Source organism: Typopeltis vanoorti, chromosome 4, assembly GCF_054136105.1.
Source record: "Typopeltis vanoorti isolate ZY-2024b chromosome 4, IOZ_Tvanoo_1.0, whole genome shotgun sequence".
Lineage (NCBI taxonomy): Eukaryota > Metazoa > Arthropoda > Arachnida > Uropygi > Thelyphonidae > Typopeltis > Typopeltis vanoorti.
Genome location: NC_143552.1, coordinates 137,348,194 through 137,361,899, shown reverse-complemented (window position 1 = coordinate 137,361,899; position 13,706 = coordinate 137,348,194). Strand labels below are relative to the sequence as shown.

Below are 13,706 nucleotides of genomic sequence, written 5' to 3'. Positions count from 1 at the left end.
AGATTATTAGCAACACATTTATAAATAATGGCTATAACAAAAATTTTGGTTTATATTAAACTGAAGTTTTGCTCTAACACGGTAGTTGTCTCCATAATTTTCCATAATGTATTCAGTTCTTACTTCAGTTGTTGTGCATCATATCCACATATTTAGTTATGCTCCTTTCTTCAACATGGCTCTTTCTCTTATAGCTTCAGCCAGTGCTTTTTTTTTTTTTTTTTGATGATAAGTGTTGGTCTTCATTCTTACTGGAATGAAAAATTTTAAATTAAAACCATACTTCATCCACATGTCACTGTTAATAAAGGTGCCGGGGTGGTGTACTGTTGCATACTATACCAAAAAAAAGCACTAAGGGTCAACTGAAAGATATCTCTCGTAGTTTGTAAGGTATGTGAAGAAGTGATCAGAAATTCTAACTGTAATGTTCAGTTCTCAATTTCACATCAGCTTTGTTTCCAGGATTTAGTAACCTAAATAATGAGTGAACAAGGATGGGAATTAAATTGAGGACTTAGCCAACCGAATTGTATTCTGCATACTTAAATAGCACATAAACATGATGGTAAAACATGAACAGATGTCATGCTGGCTGAAGAATCAAACTGATTAAATATTGCCACATGTTTTTATCAGGAAACTAGGAGAACAGTGAAAAGGCAGTTACTGGAACAAACTGAATTGAAGATAGTCAATATCATTGTTAAAGAGAATAAATGGAAAAGAAGTGAAATTAATAGAGGAATTATAGAATTCTGTATTGACAATTGGTGTTACTGATGTGAAAACAAAACTTTTAGATACTTTTAAAGAAAACTATATTCAAACAGTTGCAATCAAGAAAATGGAGAGGCAGTTATAGCATTCAACAATAAAAATTAAGATAAACAGAAAGTTTCAAGTAGAGGGATGAATTGTGGCAATTTCAGAATGGAAAATCAAAGAGTGAAATTTATTGCTCAGGTCCCATACAAAGTTCCATTAGGGAAAAATTAGAGAAATTTCCATTATTGGAAAAGCATCCAGTCCTAACTGATTATACATGTGTTAGCCGTGAAAGTTTCTATAAATATTGTTGTGAATTAAACTACTGAATGAAGATTAGAGAAGAATCCTGTACTCAAAATAATTTTGTCTAAAATCCTCATAGATGCATTGTGCTGAATGTGCTAATGATTACCAAATGATCAAGAATTGGTATCTTTTTTACATTGATTCATATTTTAAGTTAGATATATATTAATCTACATTCTTCTAAATTTTGCAAAATATTAAGATGTGCTTTTTTTATATATGTATTTTTAGATCCTTACTGAACATACTGACATTCCCATGTCTCAGATCTATGGGGCAATTCATCTATTGCGACTGTTTGGTAAATTCATTTTTTAATATTTTTAGCATTGACACTTCATATTGCTTAATATTTAAAATATGGTGCTGAATATAGTTTTTGAAAAATTAAACATTTGTTTTAGTCTCATTCTCTAAACTTATTTTTTTTTTTTTTTAATAGTGAAATTAGGTAGTATGTTGGCATATACACCACTAGATGAAAAAAGTGTTCAGTTACTTTTGACCCATATCCATGACTTCCTCAGGTAAGTGTTTCTTATATCTTTTATGAATCAGATGTTTCCTATGTTGTTGTTGTAGGAATGTCGTATATATTGAATTTTACTGCTTTGATCCACATCCATTGAGACACAAAGGTACCTGAAAATCTCATTCACTGCATGATGATTTGTCAATCTGTATCAAATGGATGGCATTAAAAATGAAGAAATAAAATACATAACCATAGCAAAAGTATTTTATAAAATTTGTATTGCTAAATTACAATATTTTGTTTGTGTATCACAGACCATCTTCAGTATATAAGATGGTCTGTGAAGATGGAAAATTAATAACCAGTGCAGCAAATTAAGACTACATGGTATAATCAGTGGTGTGCTTAAGAATCAAAGCTGTATAATGATAGTATAACATGACAGAATTTCATTCCAGCTGGGACGTCGCCCCGGTTAAACAAGGCCCCCCCTTCCCCCATTGTTTTTGCCAGAGAACCAAGGGAAAACAGCGAAAAGTCCGCTACTGAAACAAATCCTAAAACGGACCTCAACTCAACATCGCCAGAGTTCAAGATCAGTACTATCAACATAAGAAGCCTGAATGGCAAAGAAATGGAGCTAGTCAAGGAACTGGATAAGTACCAGATCAACATAATAGGGGTGACTGAAACAAAAAAAGGCAAAAACTGGTGAGATCTTTCTGAGAAATACAAAATGTTATATTCAGTCAATAACAATCAAGGAAAAGAAGGAGTAGCCATAGTAATCAACACTAAATACGAAGCTAATCTTCTTGAATGGCAGGCAGTCTCAAGTAGAGTGATGTGGGCAAATATCAGAATGGGGAGCTGGACAATGAGACTTATTTGTGCCTATGGTCCCACAGAAGGTTCTACTAAGGTAGAAGTGGAGGAATTTTTTGAGGCTTTAGAGAGAGCAAATGATACAATGAAAAATGAAAAGTTGGTCCTTGTTGGGGATCTAAATGGCAGAGTAGGAAATGATTATCAGACATACAAAAATATTTTGGGAAAATTAAGAGAAAAGAGCAAAACTAATAACAATCAGATTTCTGCTCATGACATGGACTGGTTATTACTAACACAATGTTCCAACATAAAAATGTGTACAAATTCACATGGAGAGAAGAGGCAAGAAATAAGAAAAGTCTCATTGACCATGTTATTGTTGATAGTGATATTTTCTCCTGTTGTAGGACACTAGAGTGTACAGAGGATTTGAAATTGGTAGTGATCACCATTTAGTCTTGGGCAGGATAAAAATGAATTTCATATTGAAAAGAAGAACATGTAAGAAAATTTAAAGCGAATAATAAAAGTTGAGCAACTCTGAGATGTGAACTGTAGACTAAAATACACAAATATGATTGAAGAATAAATGAAAGAGTTTGAGAACAGCAACCAAACCTTGGAGATTCAGTGGCAAGTCCTGAAGAAAACACTAATTGATTCAGCCAGAGAGGCATGTGGTGAGGTTGTCTGTAAGGATAGAAAAATCAGAACTCCGTGGTGGACACAGGAAGTTAAAGAGGCAGTAAAAGAAAAGAAGAAAGCATATCAAAAGTTCCTGACAAATAAGTTAGCTTGTGCTCTTAGAGAATAAATGTAATAAACCTAAAAACTGTGTCAAACTAGCTAAACAAAAGTAATGGGAAGACATTGGTAAGAAAATAAACATCAAGAAGGTTGCAAGATATTTTGGAGGTTGATGAAGAAGCTCAGAAATGGAGAAAACAGTGCTGTAAAAGAAATTAGAGATAAAGGTGAGATGAAAACTGGAGAAAAAGATAAGCTTGAAGTATGGAGTAATTACTTCAAAAATTTGCTAAATGAAACAAGCAGTGATAGCACATTGGTATAAAATACTGACTAGGCATGCAGTCAGGAATACATATCCATACTTAAAGTAGAAAAAGCCATAAAAAGCCTGAATTGTGAAAAGGCAGCAGGAGTAGATGATATTCAACCAGAAATGCTCAGTTATGGAGGTATAAAAGTCTTACAGTGGCTGCACTGCATAGTTCAGAAGTTCTTTACAGAGGGACAAATTCTGGATGATTTGAGCAGAGCTCTCATAGTACTCATATATAGAAAGGGAAATAAAACTGAATGTGAGAATTACAGAGGTATTTCTCTACTGAGTGTTCCAGGTAAGATTTATGCAAGCATACTTGGGAAATAGTTAAGAAGGATTGTGGAAGAGAAGCTTGGTGAAGACAAGCTGCATTCAGGACAAATGGAGGCTGTCAGGATCAGATTTTCACTTTATAATATAATAGTTGAGAAATCATGGGAATATAACAAAGATTCATATTTTAGTTATGCAGATCTGGAAAAGGCATATGACAATGTGCCAAGAGAGAACTATTCAAAACTGAGTTTTGAAATGGGGAACCTGTGGAACAAGTAAAACATTTCAGCTACTTAGGCACGATTTTTACTGAAGATGGTTAATTAAATATGGAAATAGACAACAGAATCAACAAAGCTGGTATTGTTGGAAGAATCATTTGTTCAACTGAATAAATTCATATGAATTTATATGGAATAAGAGAGAAATTAATCAAAACACTAAATTAGCGGTATACACTACAGTGTTCAAACCAATTTTAACTTAACATCTGAGAGCTGGGTCAGAAGTAAAACACTTGACCAAAGACTAGAGACAGCAGATATGAGAGTCCTGAGAAAGATTAGGGGCATGAACAGATGGCATCAATGGTAATATCATATTAAAAATGAAGATATTAGGAAAGAACTTGACATTGTTAGCATCCAGGAATGTGTTAGTAGAGCTAATCTCAGGTGGTATGGTTACTTGAGCAGAATGGGAGAGAGAAAGAGGAAAGATTAGCAAAACAAGTGTTCTCTTCCTGGTTGGCAGGAAGACCAAGATATAGGTGGATTGATACATTAAAAAGTGCCTTAGAAGATAGAAATATAAGATCTGATAATGTTGGAGTCTTGACAGGTAACAGACTGATTTGGAGAAAAATTGTAAATAGGAAGTTAGTAATGATGTAAATTTTTCATGTGGTATTATCATATCCTGTACACCCCTTAAGGGTATATATATCAGGAATTCGATTATGATGATGGTATAAACAATGGTTATTTTCTCATGTGTTTGCAAGGATGCTAGTTTGCAGAATATTACACTATTAGAATAATCCTAAAAAAAAAAATTGAAAACAGTTGCTCATAACATTTTCCTAAATTTTAGGCATGGATAGTCCGTCATTAAGGTTAAGATTGGGATGATGTGGAAGAGCCTACAGCATTCTTTGAATAGTTTGAATGTGTTGATGCAGTGTTGATCATCCTATACTCTGCAAGGCAGACCTGTTACATTTAATCAGTTGACATGAGACTGGTATTTTGAAATATGTTTTAAAAAACACACAGCTTGTTTATCTAAAGTATGACAAGTTGCAGTTACATGGAATTTCACAAGATGCCAAAAAGCAGCAGTGGAAGAATTTCATCTGTAGGAGAAAGTTCAACCAAATGAGGCTATTTTTACCTTTTACCTACCAAAGATGAAATTTTTCCATTGCTGTGATTGGCATCTCATCAAATTCTGCGTAACTGCAACTTCTTCTGTTTTGGATAAACAGGCTATTATTCCATGGCCTGTTTATCCAGATTAACTACATTAGCCACTTGATCCTTTGGAATGATGCGAAGTTACTACATAGGGAGCTACAAATTCGAATGGCTGTTCAAGGAGGATGCTGAGGTTTTTTCTACATCTCAGTCTGACCCTCAACATTGGATTACCCGTGCCCAAAATTTGGGAAATTATTGGCATTAACCTGGCACCATCACAACTACACGAGAAGGTAGCCATTTGAATTTTCCTTTGTTTATTTTTCTACAGTGAAGATTATTGGTGATACATAAACCAAAAAACCCCTCTAATGCAATTTAATAATATAATCTTAATAAAATATCTTCACTGTGGTTATGTATTTTATTTTATTTCAGTGGATTTCCCATTACTCTCTATCAATAAATAAATAAATGGCAAACAATTTGACATTTAAGGCTTTTAATGAAACAAATATTTTACATTTCTTAATTAATATAATAAGCATATATTAAAAAAGTGTTCAAAGGATGCTAAAATCTAAATAGTTAAAACTGATTTATATTAATTTATTAAATAATTTTATGATGCTCGTATCAGTATCAGTTTTAAGTATTTTGCAGAATGTGTAAGCTATTAATTTGTATCTGTGTTCATCCATCCACTTGCTTTATTCATTCCTTGGCTCTTGCTGAATGAATTTTATTGAAATTTTGTATTTGGAATCCATAAAAATTGGTTAAGCCACCTCCATTTTTGTTTTAACTGGACCATTTGCAGAATTAAAATGTTTCAAAAGTATACGATGTAATAACTGCTTTAGGATAAAATTTAATGAAATATGATATTTAGGACGTTTTCGTAGCTTAGTTTTGGTTGTAATTGAACTATTTATTAGCAAAATGGTTTGAAATAATAATTCTACTTTGGATGAATGGAATTTAACAAAAGTATTATAATTTACGTAATTTATTACGTGGGTTTAATTGGACCATTTTTAATGACAGAATTATTCAAAAAAAAAAAAAGTCTGCATTATATATGCCAAAAAACAGCTCTGGTTCAGTTGTTTTGATATAGAACAATTGTTGCATAATAAGAATGCTATTATGAAATGTACTATTTTTATTACTGTCTTTTATTATTTCTGCATTGCAGATTGATTTATATTTTAGTTGCATTATACAGTTGACTCTCAATTATAGCGAACTTGTTTGTTGAGATGAGAGTGGACTATATTCTTATCAATATAGCATACATTTTCTAAAGTTCATTAATGTTGTAGAGACTCTGTTTTTAACTTTGGATTGGATTTACTTTACATTAGCTTACTATATGATATGAAGAACATTAGAGTAATAGTTGACTCTCACTATAGCAAACTTGTAGGGATTGTAGGAATGGTTTGTTATAGTGAATTTCTTTAAGCATTGCATTGTACCTGTGGGACTTTTCAGTAACTTGTTATAGCAAACAAGTTTATTATAGTGGTGTTTGCTATAATGAGTCAACTGTACCTCCATTGTTGATAGCTTCTCACCCAAAAGAGAGATATTACCGAAGTAAAAAACAAATGATAGTTTGAAAACTGTTGTAGTAAAACTTCAGGTGGTTTCAGAACCATTTTTTCCTCTTCCTGAACTGTTCATTCCTAATTTATTCCTAATTCTCTTGATATAAATCACCACAATATGTGGAGTTAAGTCTGGACTGCACTGTAAGGCAGATGTGCCACAACTTAGTTCACTTTGATAACTATGAAAGAAGTCAGATTTGAAGATGGGAAATGGTCCAGAATGCATGGGAATTAGTTGGGTATGGAGAAAGACCAGATCGTTTGTAAGTAGGATTTCTGAGCCTCAGCTATTTTGCTGTTCCCAGAAATAGACTTTTTTTTTTTTCAAGTTCTAGTACTATGTAATTTTGCTCATGAGAATTATTTTTAAGTAGATTTGGTTATTAATTAATATATTTTTATAAAATGCATCAGTAACTGTGAAATAAATTGCATGATTAAGGCAGAGTAAATTTTCAACTGAGCCATATTTTTGCATCAACTTCACTCTATTTGTCATTATATATAGTCACAATATTTTGAATATCAGTTAACAGGCTTTTTTCTGACTATACAAACAAATCCTACCTTAAAAATGTTTGCATCATCTGAATGAACAGTACTAAAATACCTTTTATTTCTGATCTATTAATTCTTTAATTTGTGATATTTGCCCTTGGTTTTTTTATGTTCGTAGAAGTCAATTAACTTTAAGATCTCTGACTGGTTCTTTGGTAATACATATAATTCTGCTCTGAAGTTAATTCACATATAAAAGAACTATTGGCAATTGTTCAAATTGAGATTCCATCCTCAGTAGCCAATCTAGATACAATCTCACTTAATTTTCTTGTTTTACAATTAAAATTGACTGTAATTCTCTTTGAGCTGAGGTTCCTTATTTCCCTCAGCACATTCTTTGAAAATATGATTCTTGCCTATGTTCTAAATACCTTAGTTGACTAGTGTTCAATCTCTTATGTGAAATTGGCTTTGGACAATAATTGCACTGAGTTGCTTCCTGATTTTTGTATTTCTTGAAGAGTTAAGTATCTGAAAATATGGTTAAACTAAAGCACTTATCAAAGACCACAGATATGAGAATTCTGAGAAAAATCAGAAGTGAACAGATGGCATCAATGGCAGAATCATTTTAAAAATGAAAATTTTTAGGAACGAACCTGCATTATTAGCATTAAATAATATGTAAGCAAAGCTTAATCTAAGGTGGTATGGCACTTAACACGTTCGCTGCGACATCTCTTGCTACTGAACTTATATATATAAGTTCAGTAGCAAGAGATATATATATATATATATGTGGGCTTGATATCAAGCCCACATACACTACACCTGTAGTACAACAGTGCCAACATGTCAGCAAATAGTTAAAAAAATAAAAGAGAGAGAAAGAAACCTATTGATATGTGTTTTGAAAAGTGGGGGATTGTGGATTGTAAAAGTTGGGAGGGGAGATAGTTTCAAAGCAGAGAAACAGAAAGCAACAGGAGGGTGAGAATTCAGTTCAGTATGTTTGAAACTGGACTGTGAATCAATGTCTTGCAATTGTTTGTATGTAACAGCAGTGGAACAGCACACCTTTTCAAGGGTGCTGTTCCACTGCCATTTCTCTAAAGGAATGGGAAATGGCAGTGGAAGAGCGCCCTTGAAAATAACCCAGAAGAGACGATCAGAATGTCTATTAGAGAGCTACCAGAGTGTTTCTGAGAGATGGATTATTGCTTAACGTAGTTGTGTGCTTTCTGAGTATCACGAAGCATTTTTAGAGAGAATTTTGTACATCACCCAAGTATTGAGAATTTGTACAGGCAAGAGGTCTTGAGCAGAAAATGACACTTTTGGAGACACAAAGAGTCTGTGGATGCAATGTGCTTATGCCAAGAAAAGCTAAAAGTATCATCTCTCTCTCTTTCTCAGGAAAGAGAGATTTGATCTTGAATGGAGAGCTTTGTTACCATCATAAGTTCTGCATGTATAAGTTTCTTTTATCTGCATGCTGCTATATCTTAGTTTGTTCTTATCTAGCCAGAATAAAAATTGTGTTGCTACTAGCATGACATCTGTCAGGCCATGTGCCTTGGTTCATAATTATAACTAGTAATTTACACTTCAATGGAATTTCATTAGCAGTGTGAAGAAAGGAGTGTTTGCTGATTGGCTTACTTAAATATTCAGTCCAATTGTCATATGTCAAAATAAAGAGACTTGTAAAAATCTCAAATTAAAATAATTACTTCATATGCTGATTGTTAGGCATAAATCATTTAGTACAAGGGTTCCAAACTGTGAGGTGTACCTCCCCAAGGGAGGTACAGACAGAATGTGGGGGGGGGGGGAGAACCTTTTAGTTGTACATTGTTACAATAAACCCACCTTTCCCAAAATACTAGTTTCGAGCGAGTAACATGGTGGTTGTGGAGGAGGACACAAGCATTGCTTTTGTTAACGGCCAGCTTGTTGAAGTCGTATGCCTACAAATCAGTTTGGATTTGATGGATGATATTGATAAGAAGGATGATCTCATCAAACTACAGAGCAAATCTTTGCTAAGGCAAATTTTCATTAATCAAAATCTTGATGAATTCTGGTGTTCTTATTCGGCAAGTAATGCTCATTTAGCCTTAATTCTATTTGCTACAACTACTTATCTATATAAATCTGGATTTTCAACATTAGTCAGTGTGAAGACAAAGTTTAGAAATCGATTGGATGCCAGACATGATATTTGCCTAGAACTGTCAAAGACTGTTCCTTGATTTTCTGTCTTAACTGGCCAAAAGGAGCAACATCCATCTCATTAAAGCAGTTATGAAGAATTATAATCTTTATTAAAAATAAATTCATTGTATTATTTTTCATTGTTCATTTGTGTTTGTTTTAATGTTTGAATTTTTCGGGGAGGTGTGTATATTAAGATTACACTGAAGGGAGGGGGGGGGGGGTGATGACAAAAAAGTTTTGGAACCCCTGTATTAGAGGTAGAAAGAAATCCAACTCCCCATTCTAGACTTTTGTTTCAAATAATTGGAATTCATAATTTCTGTTGTAATAATGAAGCCTTTCCTGTAATAGAAATAGTCATTGCATCATTATGTTATTATAGCAATATTCTTTTCACTTGTGAATTAAAGCATTCATTCAGATAATGATGCCATGAATATTTGCCTCAAGGATGCATTTAAATATATCATCATCATCATCATCATCAAATTATTGCCATGTACCCTCAAGAGGTGTACAGGATATGACAGTACTACATGAAAAATTTACATCATTACTAACTTCCTATCTACAATTTTCCTCCAAATCAGTCTGTTGCTTGTCAAGACTCCAGCATTATCAGATCTTATATTTCTATCGTCTAAGGCACTTTGTACCGTATCAATCCACCTATATCTTGGTCTTCCTCTGGGTCGTTTTCCTGTCAACCTGGCAGAGAACACTTATTTTGCTAATCTTCCCTTGAACATTCTATTTAAGTGACCATACCACCTGAGATTAGCTCTGCTAATGCATTCCTGGATGCTGACAATGTCAAGTTCTTTCCTAATATCCTCATTTTTAATATGATATTGCCATTGATGCCATCTGTTCACACCTCTAATCTTTCTCAGGACTCTCATATCTGCAGTCTCTAGTCTTTGGTCAAATGTTTTACTTCTGACCCAGCTCTCAGATCCATAAGTTAAAACTGGTTTGAACACTGTCTTGTATACAGCCAATTTAGTGTTCCTACTAATTTCTCTCTTATTCCATATGTATTTATTCAATTGACTTCCCACCATACCAGCTTTGCTGATTCTGTTGTCTATTTCTATATTTAATTTACCATCTTCAGTAAAAATCATACCTAAGTAGCTGAAATGTTTTACTTGTTCCACAGGTTCTCCATTCACAACACAGTTGACATTTTCAATGATTTTGCCTATTTTCATTGTCTTTGTCTTTTTATTGCTGACCTTCATACCATATCTATTACAACAGTTATTCAATTTAGTCACAGAATCTTGAAGACTTGTAGCGGATTTATTTAGAAGTATAACATCATCCGCATAAAGCAAAGAGCTGACATTAACATCTCCAATTCTGATATCAGGTTTAATACCATTTTCCTTCATAAAGTGATCCATATAGATAATGAATAATAGAGGGGATAATGTACATCCTTGTCTCACACCAGATTTAACATTAAGCCATCTTCCTGTACTTCCTTCAATTCTAACTGCTGACTTACAACTCAAATAAAGACTAAGTATTGCTTGATATAATGCCCCATTGACACCATATAACTGCAGCGTATTGAATAGCTTCTCTCTTGGCACCTTGTCATATGCCTTTTCCAAATCGACAAAACTTAAATACAGATCTTTATTATATTCCCATGCTTTCTCGACTATTTGTCGTAAACTGAAGATATGATATTGACAGCCTCTATTTGGCCTGAATCCAGCTTGTTCTTCACCAAGCTTTTCTTCCACAATTCTTCTCAACCATTTCTCAAGTATACTTGCATAGATCTTGCCAGGAACACTCGGTAGGGAAATACCTCTGTAATTCTCACATTCAGTTTTGTTTCCCTTTTTATATATGGGTACTATGAGAGCTCTACTCCAATCATCGGGAATTCCTCCCTCTGTCCAGGCTTTCTGAACTATGCAGTGCAGCCACTGTAAGACTTTTATACCACCATACTTCAGCATTTCTGGTTGAATATCATCTATTCCTGCTGCCTTTCCACATTTCAAGCCTTTGATGGCTTTTTCTACTTCAAGTATGGATATGTATTCCTGACTGCATGCCTGATCAGTGTTTTTTACCACTATGCTGTCATCACTGCTTGTTTCATTTAGTAGTTTTTCAAAGTAATTACTCCATACTTCAAGGATTTCTTTTTCTTCTGTTTTCATGTCACCTTTGTCATCTCTAACTCCTTTTACAGCACTCTTTCCTCCATTCCTAAGCTTCTTCAGCAACCTCCAGAATATTTTGCCACCTTCTTGGTATTTATTTTCTATATTCTTGCCAAAGTCCTCCCATGACTTTTGTTTAGCTAGTTTTACACACTGTTTAGCTTTCTTACATTTGTCTCTGTATTCTGTAAGAGTGAAAGCTGATTTATTTGCCAGGAACTTTTGATATGCTTTCTTCTTTTCCTTCACTGCCTCTTTAACTTCCTGTGTCCACCAGGGAGTTCTGATTTTTTTATCCTTGCACACAACCTCACCACATGCCTCTCTGGCCGAATCAATCAATGTTTTCTTCAGAATTTGCACTGAATCTCCAAGGTTTGATTCCTATTCTCAAACTCTTTCATTTTCTTTTCAATGATCTTTCTGTATTTTAGTCTACAGTTAACATCTGAGAGCTGCTCAACTTTTATTCGCTTTAAAACTTTCTTACATGTTATTCTTTTCAATATGAAATTCAATTTTATCCTGCTCAAGACTAAATAGTGATCACTTCCAATTTCAAATCCTCTGTACACTCTGGTGTCCTGCACCAGGGAGAAAACATCGCTATCAACAATAACATAGTCAATGAGACTTTTCTTATTCCTAGCCTCTTCTCTCCATGTGAATTTGTGCACATTTTTATGTTGGAACATGGTGTTAGTAATAACCAGTCCATGTCCTGAGCAGAAATCCAACAGATATTTGCCATTATTATTAGCTTTGGTCTTTTCTCCAAATTTTCCCAAAATATTTTTGTATGTCTCACAATCATTTCCTACTCTGCTGTTTAGATCCCCAACAAGGACCAACTTTTCCTTTCTCATTGTGTCAGTTGCTTTTTCTAAAGCGTCAAAAAATTCCTCCACTTCTACCTTAGTAGAACCTTCTGTGGGACCATAGGCACAAATAAGTCTCATTGTCCAGTTCCCCATTCTCATATTTGCCCACATTACTCTACTTGAGACTGACTGCCATTCAAGAAGATTAGCCTCATAAAATAATAAATCACATTTTCAAGAACAGTAAGTGATGACTGACATTGGCATATATTTTGGTAACAAGCTATTATCAGATTACTGCCACATTTTGTTCTTAATAATAATAAAAATGTAATGTAATAATGCACAAACTAATGCACTTTTTTTTTATGTAGATATTTGGCAAGAAATTCAACCCTCTTCAGTCTTAGTGATTATATTGTTGCACCTCCAGAATATCAAAGAAAAGCAATTTAATGTAATTAGCATTTTTAATATATATATCTGTGTATAGTAATCAGTTCCTAACCGTCATATCATCAACAAATACAACTTATGTTGGCTTAAAAGAAGGGGAGAAAAAACATCAGCTGTGTTATTATTTATTGTAATAAGAATTTAATATTTCAGTTGTTTGACATTACGATAACTCTAGGAGTGAAGTAAAATTACCATATAAATTTTTTGTAAGACAATGTGCCTTCACATTTTTGATTTAACTGTAAGATTTTTCCCCCTATTTATTATAATTCTAAATATGGCTGTATTAGTATACCTGCATTGCAATTTATGATTATCTTTGGTGATAGTTGTATATGTTGTAAATCACCAAGATACTGACCATTTGTGACTGTAAGTGATGCGATATGTAAAAGTTTTGGATATGTTATCCCTATGCATTTTCATAGTTCCCTTCCCCAATCATCCTTGTAAAAAAAAATTTTACTGGTGTGTATTTTACACTCGCTTTTTTTGAATAAAAGTTTTCACATGAAATGTAATTTAAGTTTGTGATGTAACTGCATATAATGATTGTTCTTTTTTTATATATATATAAACTTAAGAAATGCTTATGGCAACATAGACATTTCATTACTCTTTATTATTTCTTCATTATATTGAAGAAATTAAAATATTGTGCAAATTCACTTTAGAAACAAACATTTTATGACTTTATCAACATATATATAGCCTTTCTATTGTATTTGTATGATGCAAAGCACAGTTAAATTTAAAA

The 13,706-nt window shown here is 33.4% G+C and overlaps 1 protein-coding gene across 3 annotated transcripts in view; it reads left to right on the top strand.

The window, feature by feature from the left end:
* The window catches only part of MRG15 (mortality factor 4-like), a 237,530-nt gene extending 224,060 nt beyond the window's left edge, over positions 1-13,470 (top strand). For all 3 annotated transcript variants that reach the window (XM_090391475.1, XM_090391474.1, XM_090391476.1), the window contains 3 exons: positions 1,309-1,378; positions 1,520-1,604; positions 12,865-13,470. In XM_090391475.1, coding sequence (XP_090247601.1) covers positions 1,309-1,378; positions 1,520-1,604; positions 12,865-12,946 — 237 coding nt within the window. In that variant the 3' untranslated portion in view covers positions 12,947-13,470. The remainder of the gene's footprint in view (positions 1-1,308; positions 1,379-1,519; positions 1,605-12,864) is intronic.
* The last annotated feature ends 236 nt before the right edge of the window (positions 13,471-13,706 follow it).